Raw genomic sequence first — 14,368 nt, forward strand, 5'->3', positions numbered from 1 at the left:
CCTCCTCTTCTGTTGGTACCACTTTTTGTTTTTTTCAAGTCACAGCCCAAGCCTGCAGATTTTCCTGAAGCTTTACTCTTATGCTCCACAGTTATCAAGCTGGAAACAAGCTACAGGGCTAGACTTGTAAGGGAAATAAGAGTTTAGCCTCCAGTAGAAAGCTGGGGACAGAAGCAAGAGCCTGTCCCTGTTAAACCACATTTGCTTCCCATAACCGGGAAAGAATATCTAGATTCAGTGCAGGAAAAAACCCCAGGATTGAGAAGGAGGCAGAAATGAGGACAGATAAAGTAGAATGAGAATACTGCATACAGTGGAAAAAGAATATGACTAGAATTATACTATGTGGCTTAGAGAGGAGGACAAGAAAACACACAGGAGAGAAAGAAAAGGTAATGCACAGAACAATGCAAGATGTGATATATTGTGACCCAGTGCAGGAGAGAAGCAAAACCAGCTTGTCAGCCCCATGTCAAGGGCTGCAGCTCCAACATCCAGACAGGGTGGGACAGAACATATGAAGAAACCAAAGTTCAGTACCTTCTCTTCAGATTTCACTATGTGGGTAGTACTATGTGCCTAGACTTACTCCAACAAGCAGACAACACAAATCACCTGGCTTAACACTGTACATCTACACAGTGGTCACAGTTTACATTAAACTCCCATTCTCTAGGTCCAAAACCAAATAGTACTTTCAATCTTTAGTGATATTTTTAACAATTAAGCAACATTAAAAAAACTCAGGTGAAAACAACTGCCCTCACTGTGAGTCTTTTGTTTAGTGGGGTGAAGAAAGGATGGAAATCACAGCCCAGAGACAGTTGATACCTGTCTGACTGCTACAAAAAGCACTGTGTTGACATGGACACTGGTTGTCCATTCATTTCCCACTTTCTCCGGAAACACAGCTCCCCTGCTAAGCTCAGAGTATGTTCTGCCTTGCAAAACAGAGCCTAGACTATGGCTTATCAGTAATTTCACATGTCACAGTTTGTAGTGTATTATTCTAAAACACATATCAAGGCTCTTCAGTTGGCAGCTCTTAACTGATAAAGAAGTCTCTCTTACAGCAGATAACTAAATAGCCAGCAAAAAATCAACTGCTCTTCCAAGACTTCAGGAATCACTGTAACATTGTCAAAGCTGATAAACATCAGGTTTTGAGCAGTTTGTAGGCAACACTTCTTGATCCTCCCAATAGCAACTATGTCCCTCCCCATGCCAGTTCTCTACACTGGGATGGGGCTGATCCCATCAGGGTGAAACACCACAGTGAGTGGGGAGGAACAGGAAAAAAAACCAAACCCAAGTGATTCTGCACAGGCCTCCTCAGCTGCAGGAGGCTGGTTCTTGCTCTAAAGCATTCATGGCTTGCAGGAACTTTGACAACACAGAAAACACTTCTCAAGTCTTGGCCTGTTAAACTAATCAATAATTTTGTATAATACAGGAAACAGAGCTTCCTGCCCCTTCCAAACCATCGTAAAATGGTAGATTACTATTTATCCAAGAAAGCTGACTTGAGAAAAAGATTTCTGGAGTTATCTCCATTGCTGTAAAACTCATGAAAGTTTTCTGTTCTGCATTACTGCTATAATGGACTTTTTTGTGTTAATCCTGTAGAAAACACTCAACAGATCAAAACAACAGAGCACTGCAAAGCAAGCGATTGTGACACCTCTCTGACCTCCACACAGGTATTTTTTCAGCTCTTAACTTTTGCATACAGAGGGAGAGAGATACAGGAAACACTGAGCTTACAAGTATGTGAATAGAAACTGACTCACCACAGTCCTTTGCTTGTTGGGCAGGAAGACTCTAACAATAGGCTTCTGTGGAGACTTGGGGTTATTCCGTGACATATCGGCAGGGTTTTGATAAACTGAAAGGGATGAAGGTGCTACAGAGAGGCTAGAGGAGGAAGATGATGCAACTGTGTCTGTGGAAGCTGAACTGGAGACAGAGAAATCAGTTCCATTCCCCATGGACTCCAGTAACTGCTGCTCTCTCTGCTGTAGAGCATCAAGCTTGCTGGTGTACTCTTCGTAGGCCTGTGGAGGAAGAGCAGCTGTTTTAACCATGGAGCAGCCTCAGACAAAACCAGAAATCTAAATTCGCAACAGACATGAAACAAAACACTTTCTAAACCAGATTTCTCAGGAATACGAACACAACAGTCTGTTTAAATGTTTCAGGAGGACACAATGAAGAAACAGCTCTCGATACATTATTTTAAACCTTATGAACCAACAACTAATGTTTTAATAAATTAAATGGATCAATGGATAAAAGAAATTGTAAGTTACAGCTTCAAAGTACCTGCTCTACAAAATCTAATTCATAACCACTTTAAAAAAAGACAGAAATCTTTCACAAATGTTGTCAGCTGTGTTGCTGAATTACTGTGCTCCAGATAAATTTTTCATTCCATCGGAATGACAGCTGAATACATCTAATGCAATAATTAAGAGAAAGCTCAAATCTGCTTTTTACCATCTATATCTGATAACTCACCCAGCTCAGTGTTCACCATCCTCCCTCTCTAGCACTGTCCTTTCATACCAAATAGTACAAAAAACTTCAGTTAGAAAATACCCCAGTTTGCCCTGTTTAAGTCATTCATAAACACGCAAAAGTGATTCTTTGAAAGAACTTTTTTAACACCTGTATAAGACCAATTTGATTTTCTACAATTTTATGTAAAACCTGATTACACAGTGACCAAGATTTTTAAAAAAAACAAACAAAAAAATCAGTATTATTAAATTTTCCATTAAGTCTTTATTTTATGTAGTCAAGTTAAACATTATTGCCAAGACCTATAATACAAACACATAATCAGTATATATTTTTCTTTAAATTTTGTTTCCCACAACTTTGTAACATGTAAATTTTGATCTGTATCCAAGTATCAGAACAGTTCCTTCAGTACATAATTTAGTTACAAGAGTACCTTCAAAAACCTGAATCAGTTAAGTAACGTGTTTCACACTACAGATACTGGCTATTGGGCAGTGTTAGCCAAGTACACGTTTAGATCTTTACAGAAAAGAAGAAACAAATATCTTCCAAACCTAATGCTTAAGTAGTGGGGAATCTTCTACTTTTCTCTATAGCAAGATCTATACAAAGTTGCATAAATTTTTCAACTATATTTTCAAGTATATTTACATAAAGGAAAGATACCTTTTGGTTCTGTTTTTATTTCTTTGCTCTCCTAAAATTTTCTGTGCATAACATATTGCTAATTAAAAGTTACAGGAGAACTAAACTGACCAACAAGTGTCTGCAAGGTTTACATGTGGAGAAAAAAAATTCAAATCAAGAGAAAGAATAACCAGCATTCAGTAGTATAGGCACAAGTACTGCATTTTACTAGGAATTTATTTCTCTGGATTCTATGTGTAGGGTCACCCAAACCAAACTGGTTTTGTTGAGTGAAAGAGCAGCTGGTCCCTTGCTTTTTATTAAAGTTTAGCATCCTCCCAGGATGAACCTCTGCTCAAAATGTATCATCGACCCCACAATGTTAACAAAGAAAATGATAATTTGATGGTGAGGACTAAGAAAGGAAAAGCATTTTAATGAAGGGTGGTGAAGATCAGTTTAAAATTCTAAATTTTATGGGTTTCATCTTTAATAAATGGACATATGTTCAGAAGCTGAAAACGACTTGCTATTTCCTTTAAAAACTGAAGATGCTGGGTATTTCACAAATAGACCCCAAACTCTGAGACTAAAAACCAAAACATTTTCACTCTAGTGCCAATTCTACTGTCAAAAGTAAACTGAAAGGTTACTCAACTATAAATAATGGCATTTTTTGGCTGTACAGTAACACAAGTCTCTTCTACTTCCAGGATCAACTTTTCATGGAAATTCAAGTAAAAGCTCCATGTGTCAAGAATAATTTTCAGTAAACAAAAATTAAGAAACATAAACTGTTACCATTTCACCAATAGTTTTCTAAATACTTACTTCCTTTTCTCATGAATGTTGCAAAATATTATTTGAACACACGCAACATTACACTGGTTCCGGATACTTGCGGGTTTAGTTCCTTCACAAAATTACACACATCTTTCAAAATACCCAATCCTACAATGTTTACACTGGCAGCTTGATCTGTCAGTAATGCAAACTCAAAGTCAAATGATTTATCTTAAGAGAATAAACAGTGAGTATGGAAAGCTGGGAGCTGCTGCTGGCTTTGAGTTCTATACCAGTAACTTCTGCAAAAAGCTCTCCACTTTTTGTGAGGGCAAATCTCTCACGTATCATACTGTTATTTGGTGTCATAGCAGAAGATCCCATAGCAAAACATGACAGAACTAGAAATGCATTGGTAGACTTTAAATATATTTTCCTCTTTAAAAAAACCCCACCTCTTCTCTATACAGATGAAGCAACAGTACATGCAGCAGAAACAGAATAGTTCCAATAAAATCTCATTTCACTAAAATTAATTACTTTGGAGAAATATTGGTTTCATCTGGTGGCCCACATCAATAGACCTCACATAGCTAACAGCACCAAGTCAAGACAGAATTACCCCATGGAGTTAAATTCAAAAAGAGTACTACAACAGCAAAGCTGACCTATGGCAAGTATTTCTAGCTAAAAGAAAGATGATGTCGCAGCGTTGGCCTGTGTACAAAAGAGACCTGCAGCAGCACAGCCACCTTAGCAGACATCAACATCTACACAAATCTTTAAGTCAGTCAAGGCCTTCTGGGTCAACTATGAGGTTTATTTCTGACAGTGTTTTTCAAAAACAAACTAAAAAAAAAAATAATTAAAATTAAGTTTGTGCAGCATCTACAGCATGGAAGAGATTAAGATGAACATTCAAAAAGATCATTAAATCAAGGCTTTAAAGGCATTTCAGTAGGGTTTATGAAATCTAGACTGCAATCCCATCAGTTTACATATTCCCATTAAGAAGTGAGTAATGTTCTACATAAAACTTAAAACTTGCTTTCAACTTGATACAGAATCACAGGAGGAAAAAAAAAGAAAGAAAAAAATGTTATAAGGTATCCCTGGAAGTCATCTAGTCCAAACACTTGTTTAGCACAGAAATAATTTTTAAGTTTAATCAGGTTGCTCAGGGCCTTGTCAAAGCAAGTTTTGAAAGTCTCAGAGGAGGGAGAGCTCACAGGCTCTGGGCCACCAGTTACAGAGCTCACAAATCACTCTCATGACGAATTTTCTCTGATGAAATTCACTTGATGCTGTGACGTTGCCTCTTCCCCTTTTGCTGTGAATGTCTGGAAAGAGGGTGGCCTTCTCTTTAGGTTGAAAGAGCCTGCAGATTCCTCCTGAACCTTCTCTTCTCTGTGCTAAACACCACTCCAGTGCAGCCCCACAAGTATCAGGTAGCTGGGTCCCTCTTCACGCTGGGCCCAGTGTGCAGTTTGCTGCTGGGACCGTGAGGGTGGGTCACCGACAGCTCGGTTGGCTCCCAACTTAGCATGAATTTCAAAGTTACAGTATTTCACAAAGTTAAGTGAAATATCTGAAAAGCTGAATATTAGATTCAAATTGGCACAATCTGCTGGTCTACACATAATTTAATGGCTATCAAAAATAGAACAAAAAGTTAATTTTAATAATATTGCCTATCAGTATATATGCACATCATATAATAGTCTCATACAGGCGAGAATACTCCTGAGACTTCATCTAAGTAAAATGCATAAAGGCCTGATAAGCTGCCAAGTCCAACTAAAGCCTTTCAAGATGGCATGTTTATATACAATAAGTATACATGCCAAAATACAACTGCTATTGTATTCTGCTGTGTATATTCTGCAGCATGTATCTGCTGTGTATGTTCTGCAGTTGTAACTGTTGCATATATTCAGGAGCAACAGCCTAAAAGTTACTTCTTAAATGTTGCAACCTATTGACAAAATAAAAACTGACCTCAGAAGTCAACAGAATTTGAAAGATGTTATACAGATGTGCCAACAGAGTTCTCTCGACAAGATGAGGACAAGGGATTTTCTCAAAAGTATGTGGGTTTTTTTCTTGCATTTCATTTATATTATATTTGAAATTTGCTTTCTTGGGGCATGACCAGACTATATACTCTAATAACATCATGTAGGGATATGAAAAGCAACAAGTTAACTTTTTTCCCTAATTAATCTGGGAGAAACCCAAGTAGTAAAATATGATTTCTCCCTCTCTCTGCTCTCTACCACATCTGGTTAGAAAGTCAGTCTCAACTCAAGCAGACCAATTGGCTTTACCATGCTCTCTCTCTTCCTCAACCAATTTTAGATAATACTCACACACTGCAAGACTCTTACAAGCCTAAACTACAGGTTCCTGGTCTTTGAAACTGAGACTGTGTTTCTGTTTAAAAGATGACTGACCTTTTAGGCTGTTGATTAAACGCAAATCCCACTAACTTAAACGGGAGCTGAAGATAGACGGTAACATACGTCACGATTTCTTCATTTAGTAAGACTCCTAAATCTGTACTTAGTCTAACTTTAGACACTCCAGTTTTGGTCTAACATATTTGAACAGCATCTGCTAGGAGCCTGGTAAAAATCAATCTGAATTTTCCCAGAGGGCCACCAGGTTTCCCAGTGCCTGTATGCAGCGTTAGCATTTTCCTGGAATACCACAGTCTGAAACAGCCTGAGATTCATCACTAAGATCTGTTTCAGGCTGTATCTGCCTGCTGTTGCAACGAGCATACTTCAGATCAGTGAAGAGGAAATCTTCTTTAATTAACTAATTTGACCTCCTGAGTGGATTCTTCAGATATACAGGAATAAGGAATTAAATACTCTACTGATATTCAACAGCCAAACTCCCAAAACCAGCAACAACTCTGAACAAAACATGCCCAGGAAAAGAGAAAGCTAGGAAAAAAATCAAACAAAAAAAAAAATCACAGTAGTTGGGGCAACCATACCCATGATTCTCATTTTAAATTGCTTCCAATAGTATGAGTAGGAAAGAGCATGATTCCTTCAAGACAAAGCTGACTGAGCTTATTTTGACACCGCTATCATTCTATGCATTTGTATATGGTTTTGTTTTGTGTGGAGTCCAAATTAAAAACAAAACAAAAACACACACACACAAAACACACGAAACAAACAAACAAACAAAAAACAACCAAGAGACCTCTCAGTTTACTCTTGGACCATTACCTGGAGTAACCTACAGGTCCAGGATGCAACCTCACACCACACATAAAACTATTTACATGCGAATGGGTCAATACTGTTCGATTAAGTTCTCACAGGTGAGTGTTCAAAGTTAATACTGTACACATGACTGAGGCAAAAAGGGCACACAATGCAATTGGGAATTTTAAATAGGTACAGCCTCCCTGAACAGTCATTAAGAGTCTACAAAGGCTAATAAATCTGATTAAGTCATTTATGCACGATCCCTCCTTCTAAGTTTGAGCTGGCTGCTTTTGGTCAGTCTGGATCTGTGCAAACCATTTCAATCTGCACACAGCATCTGTTGCCAACACACAAGTCTTTACTCTCCTTTCCCTAACTCAGGTTATCCTTTTCATCAGTATTTTGTTGGTAGAGACAAAAGAAATACAAATTTTGACCGACACAAAGAACATGCAACTGGGTATTTTAATTACTTTTCCTAAGTGAATCCCAGGTTTTCCCAATATCACAATAGCAGCCTTCTTTGCAGTAAAGATTTACAATATTTACAATGCTTAGACAAACCCTTAAGAAAAGGGTTTTTCCATGGTGAGTCATAAACTGTGTATTTTGAGAAACAGCACTTCAAGGACTGATATAACGCACTAAGAAATTACGTGGGAAGACAAAAATCATTGATGTTTTCAGCTGCTGAGATACAGAGTGCTTCCAAAAGTGTGGTAAAACCTACTCAGAAACTCCTGCAGCCTCTTTTCCAGAAGAAAATAAAAATGCTATTCATGATATTTCTATATCTACTGAGTCAAGAAGTTACTTCCAATATTTGGAGTACCTCTCCTACGAAGACAGGCTGAGAGAGTTGGGGTTCCTCAGTCTGGAAAAGGCTCCAGGGAGACCTTACAGCACCTTCCAGTACCTAAAGGAAGCCTACAGGACAGCTGGAGAGGGAACTTTTCACAAGGGCATGCAGTAAGAGAACAAGGGGGAATGGCTTTAAACTGAGAGACACATTAGGCTTGGATTAGATATTAGGAAGAAATTCTTCACTGTGAGGCATGGAACAGGCTGTCCAGAGAAACTCTGCAAGCCCTATCCATGAAGTGCTCAAGGTCAGGCTGGATGGACCCCTGAGCAACCTGGTCTAGTGAAAGGTGTCAATGCCCACGTCAGGGGGGTTGGAACTAGAGGATCTTTAAGGTCCTTTCTAACCTTAGCCATTCTATGGTTTGACAGTGATTTCTCAGGCTCTGTTAGATCTGAGATCCATGCTCACACACAGGGAATGGAAGAAGTAAAGAACTAGGATTATCCAAGAAAGAAATTTAGCTACAAGCCATTTTTGGATTTTAATACAGCCTTTGCTTGCTAGATTTATTATTTCTTCCAGACAGGACAAACAGAAGAGTTTTTCTTACAATCATATTAGAGAACATCAACAAGATTCCCAAACCTATTAGTAATTATAACAATTAGAAGAAAATTGTGTGGTTAACGACAAATGTTCTTTCTTCTGCTCATTTTGTTTCCTACCCATGTACCTTACAGACACATTCAGAAGTCTCTCAGCTTTGTTATCTTTCCTCAGCCATTATTTTCCTGCCCTGGGAGGACCAAGACAAGGGACTCATTGCCCTCCAGTTTCACACTACATTTTCCACCCCTAGGCAGCTGCACACAAAGTCACCTGCCCAGGTTTGCAGGCTCTGCTCTCTCCCCCTGCTCCACAGTCACCTTTTTAAGACCATCACTGAGGAGTGATGGATCAAGGCAGGGAGATAGCCCTGAATCTGAGTACCCCTGCTTGCAGGAATAATTAAATATATGTTGAACTCAACATAGCACATGTCAATCACTTTCAATATTTCAATAAAACTATTTCTCTTTTACAGTCAGTTGATGAAACCTGAAATGATGGCTGCAACAACAGCTGTCAGTTTTAAAGTTCTTTTGATGTAAAATGCATTGACACCCTCTCCTGAATTTAAAAAAAAAAAAAAGATCTGGGGGAAAAAAGAATTTTGTCTTTTCACTCTAAGATGAGCACAGAAACAAAAGCTTCTATTTCTTGAGCAACTGTAACTAAGGCATAAATTCCTTTTTATTTTTAAATGAGGTGTATGTGTTATATTCCATGCACAAATAATTTTACTATACCCTTTGAATGCTCAATTTTCAGAATTATTTTCTTGTTGAATTCTTCAGTTCTCCCATGAGCTTCTGTTCCCCCCACCCCTTCCTTTCAATTTTAATTGAAAAGCAATTTTGTTGCCAGGTTGAACCGCAACTTTACTTGACAGGCCTACAGAGGCAGCTCCAACACAGGGTTGGGAGCCAGTGTACGGGGTGCTGCAAGTTCTGTGAACATGAGCACTTAGATGTGTAAGAAATGAAGGATGTAAAAGCCAGACAGGAGTACAAAAGAACCAAACAAACCCTCTGGTACTGAAACTCCATGCACTAGAAGATGGATGGATAGCTGTCAAACTTGTCACAAGCACACAAAAACCCATGGTTTTGCAGAAAGCATTACAATAAAACTAGAAGTTTGCAACAGTGAAAGGTAGCATGGATGAAAGCAAAAGTGTTCATTTGCAGGTATGTACCTAGCAATTAGCTTTGGCTAATTCCAATTTTTGCCAAAAGAAGAAGACAATAAGCTTGCTGATAGCATTCAAGAGATGATCAACTGTCACAATTTACAGAAGTCCTTAACAGTTGCTCGCTCACATGTTATGGGAGATGCAGAGAGATCAGAGCAGCAGAAGGACTTTAAAATCAATATCAATACAGGATGATGGAGGATGAAGAGATTGAGAGCAATCCTGCAGCATAGGTACTGGTGGATGACAAGTTGGACATGAGCTGGCAAAGTGCACTCACGGCCCAGAAAGCCAACCTGGGCTGCATGAAAAGAAGTAGGGCGAGGGAGGTGATTCTGCCCTTCTACTCTGCTCCTGTAAGATCCCACCTGGAGTGCTGCATCCAGCTCTGGGGGCCCAACACAGGGACACAGCCTGTGGGAGCAAGTCCAGAGGAGGGCCATGAAGATGATCAGAGGGCTGAAGCACCTCTCCTATGAAGAAAGGTTGAGAGAGCTGGGGCTGTTCAGCCTGGAGAAGAAAACCCTTCACCAAGACATAATTAATAATTAAAGGACCTTTTGATACTTAAAGGGAGTCTACAACAAAGATGGGGACAGACTTTTTAGCAGGACCTGTTGCGACAGGACAAGAGGTGATGGTTTTAAACTAAAAGAGGGTAGATTCAGACTAGACATAAGGAAGAAAACTCTTACAATGAGGGTGGTAAAACACTGGCACAGGTTGCCCAGAGAGGTGGTGGATGCCCCATCCTCAGAAACATTCAAGGCCAGGATGGATGGGACTCTGAGCAACCTGATCTAGTTGAAGATGTTCCTGCTCATTGCAGGGGGATTTGAACTGGATGACCTTTAAAGGTCCCTTCCAACCCAAACCATTCTATGAACCTGAGGAAACAAAGGGAAGGGTGACGCAGTTCAAAGTTACACACCAGCAAAATTACCCATACAGGTTCTGGGTAAAAGCAGGGCACACATTACAGCCAGAAACAAGTCTTTGGCAAAACAATAAAAATACAGAGATCAGATGAGGATGGGCAGAGCACAAGCACCTCTCCCAGTCTTTAAATGTTACCTTCCTGATTAAGGACTTTGGTGAGAGTACACAGACCACAGCACCAAGACCTAGACACAGACTAGACATAAAAGCTTAAGGGGAAAGAGGTTCCTCCATGGAAGTCACAGGCCTGATATCTCACAGTAGCTCTGTACATGAGAAGTTTGCTATTTCTAACAGATGTGAGATAGACAAGTTATCTACTGAACCACTTAAACTTTGCATGTGTATTCTACACACTCTCCTGTTCTTTTTCTTCATATCAAAAGTACTGTATTTCCTTAGTTCTGCATTTCTTAGGGCCAAACATAAACATATTCTTTCACACGTAATCACACTACAATCAGAGCTTTTCACATATAACTTTGTCCCTCTATGCTACAACCAGAGTTTTTCTGCCAGGTCAGCTGTAGTGGTGAAGGTTAGATTCAGATAAACTGCTGCAAAGGAAATGCCGATAATAGGAAGCAACCCCTGCCTTGACCAAGGCAAAAGCAGCCAAAAAGGTGGAAAAGGCACAGAAAGGAAACACTAGACAACTGTTGCTGGGATGAAATGAAAAGTCAAGGGTATAGAGTAATCTTGCTTCTGACTGTATCTAGCACTCAGTAATCTACTTCTTTTTCTTTCTTTCTTTCTTTCACACTAGTTCCACCACAGGAAATCTACACACGGAACAAATTACAGGTCTGGAGCATTTAATCCTGTTCACTTTAATAAATCCATCTAAGGGTGATCTAATCTATGCCAATGACCATCCAAACAGAAGTTCCACTCCTCTCTCACACTATTTTCTAGGTTCTTGGCTAAAAGTTGCAAGCTCTTCCCCTTCCCTAACCTCAACCACTGCTTTGCAGCTCACTGGACTTCATCATCATAAAGTTCAATCTACTAACTGGATGGCAAACTAATCCAACAAAACCAGAAAATTTTCCTTTCCTTAGTGACTGGGAGTGGTTTAGTCACTGCCAGTACTGCAGGCACCTGAACAGAGGAAGTGGAGGAGCCTCACACCAAAGAGCTGGTAAGAACAAGGCTTTTCATTTCAACTATGATGGGCTCTTTTCACAGGACTCACTGCCTCATGGGATAACTCAACTGAAAAAGTAGAATGTCAGCCACTTTCACCTTCCTCCCCATGGCTCCCTACTCAGTACCAGCACCACTTGTCACAAGACCTGCTCCATGATCCAGCAGAACTCAGTGCAGCAGAGGAACATCCTGCTCTGCCTCACAGGGCTTCCCTACCATGCTGACGAGCCAGAGTTGCAGTTTCAGACCAGTGGCACACGGATCCATTGAACTTGCAAATCCACTTTAAGCTTCATGGTTTATGGTCACCAACTATTTCAGACTTACCATACCATTTATGCTGCCGTAATCATCTCCCAGTACATATTTATGACTGCAAATGCTCTCTCCCCTATCAGTGACCTACAAAACAATCATAGAGCTTCCAGTGTTCAATCTCAGTTTTAATTTAGACACAAGCAAGTGACAAATGGCTGCAATGAACAGACAATTTCACTACCTGTTGTCCAAACTTACTACAGACTAAGTTCACTATTACTGCAATTTGATACACAATCTTATGAAACCCACGTACATGTGGCAATAATAAATCCAGACATATGGAACGAACCGGTTCGTGTGAAAACAGAGGTGTGCTTATATGTAGCACTGAGTGGTTAAAATAGTGATTAGCAGTGATTCAATACTCCCATTTCACATTAGCAGTAAGTAAAGCAACTGGGGAGGGCCTCACTTGACCTTAACTGTTAAGGACGTAATATCAACATTTGTACAATCAAGCTAGTGCCCTGCTCTGACATATTAAGATAAAAGCTAGAAGTACCTCAAATAATGAGATCTTTATTTTTAATTACCCAGTACCTTTAGGCAGCAATTACAAAGACTACAAAGGAAATCTGGTTGACCTTCAGTTATTCCAATACTTGAGAGAAGCAAGAAAAGGGCAGGTTTGAAGGAAGTGATGTCCACTCAATTCCTAACAGAGGTAACTTTTGCATACAGTTCTTTAAGCTCTTAATGGCCCTACATCAACAGAATTTATGCATCTAGAATGATGAAAGAATACAGACATTTAATTTGTAGTTAGCTTACAAATTAAACATGGCTTAAAAATATTAGTCCACACACAATTTTATGTATTTAAGAAGTTCCCTTCCAGTAACAGAAATTTTTGGATTATACATGATCAGTTTTCAAAGGGAAAAAAGTGAAGTCAACTGCTTTAAAGGCAAAGTTACTCTTATGAAATGTTTTCATGTGTATGTGTATATATGTATATGTGTATATATTTGCTTTTAACAGAGCATGACTCCCTGGCCCCTAAAAAGGATGCTTTATATTTTAGTTGCACCAATATAATTATTAGACCACACCACTGATCTTCCCCTACTGACGTGTATCAGGAATCCCATACAGTTCCTCTCTATCTCCAAGAAAAAAGTTAAGTTTGTAATACACAAGGAGAATATTCTCTTTTACTACAGGTATTCTCAGTTTTAAGATAAGATGCTTCATATAAGATTAAGATAACATACCATTAATTGAGCCACATAAACTTACCTCTAAATATATTGATGGTGGGTTATGCTCTCCTCCAAATTTGTCTAGCAGTGCCTCTATATGTTCTTGAGTCAATTTAATCATCTGTTTGATATTCCACACCTAAAACAGAAAATTAAGTTTTTTAATCATCAAAAGGACCCTGCAGAATCTGTTCGAAAACAAACAACCCCCAAAACATTTTCTTGATATTTATTAAGTCCATAATAAAAATTTTAGTTATCAATAAAGGAGTGCAAAAGGCTATCCTGTTCATCCAGTGTCAGTAATAGCATGCTTCTGAGATAAACAGAGAAAAATCCAATTTGGTTTTAAAACTCAGGACCCCATTGAATAAACAACTTCTAAGAATGGTTTATTTCTCTTGTTTATCAAGATCATATTAGGTATTTTCCTTGCAAGACTTTGCAATCCAATTTCAACAGTACCACAAAGTTTAGTGAAGGAGTTTTTCTATCAAACCTCAATAATATGTATAAACAACACTCACAAAACCTAGACCTAGTGTTCTATTTACATGGGAATAGGATGTTTTGATCTTAAAGAGTACCTTTTACACCTTGACTTCTGTACTCAGTCTACTCTGCAAGTTATAGACCCTGGACACAATCTGGAAAATCCATTTACCTCTAGTGCACAGAGACAACTTAGGGTGTTGTACTGTGAAGCAACTTATGTTGCTACTGATTCTGCACAACTTGAAAGAGTTAACTTTAGGACCTGGAGACTACTGTAGGTGAACAGCATTATGAATTCAAATTTATATCTAAAAAAGCAGCAAAGCACAAACCCAAACCTCTAAAGCAATAATGTTACACTGATGTAAGAAGCTACTTGAGTCCAAGCAAATTCAGAAATTTATAGCTGAGCACAAGGGAGGAAGAAAGGAGAATCACTCTTCATCTGTACTGTTTTTAGACTACCTATCAGAAAAAATTATTCTATCAGTTTTTAGATCCA

The 14,368-nt window shown here is 38.9% G+C and overlaps 1 protein-coding gene across 2 annotated transcripts in view; it reads right to left on the reverse strand.

The window, feature by feature from the left end:
• Positions 1-14,368, reverse strand: part of BRAF (B-Raf proto-oncogene, serine/threonine kinase) — an 86,680-nt gene that overhangs the window by 57,170 nt on the left and 15,142 nt on the right. For both annotated transcript variants that reach the window (XM_032689519.1, XM_032689520.1), the window contains exons 2-3: positions 13,409-13,510; positions 1,791-2,054 (exon numbers count right to left, since the gene is read on the reverse strand). In XM_032689519.1, coding sequence (XP_032545410.1) covers positions 1,791-2,054; positions 13,409-13,510 — 366 coding nt within the window. The remainder of the gene's footprint in view (positions 1-1,790; positions 2,055-13,408; positions 13,511-14,368) is intronic.

This window comes from Chiroxiphia lanceolata, chromosome 5 (genome assembly GCF_009829145.1).
Source record: "Chiroxiphia lanceolata isolate bChiLan1 chromosome 5, bChiLan1.pri, whole genome shotgun sequence".
NCBI classification, from domain to species: Eukaryota; Metazoa; Chordata; class Aves; order Passeriformes; family Pipridae; genus Chiroxiphia; species Chiroxiphia lanceolata.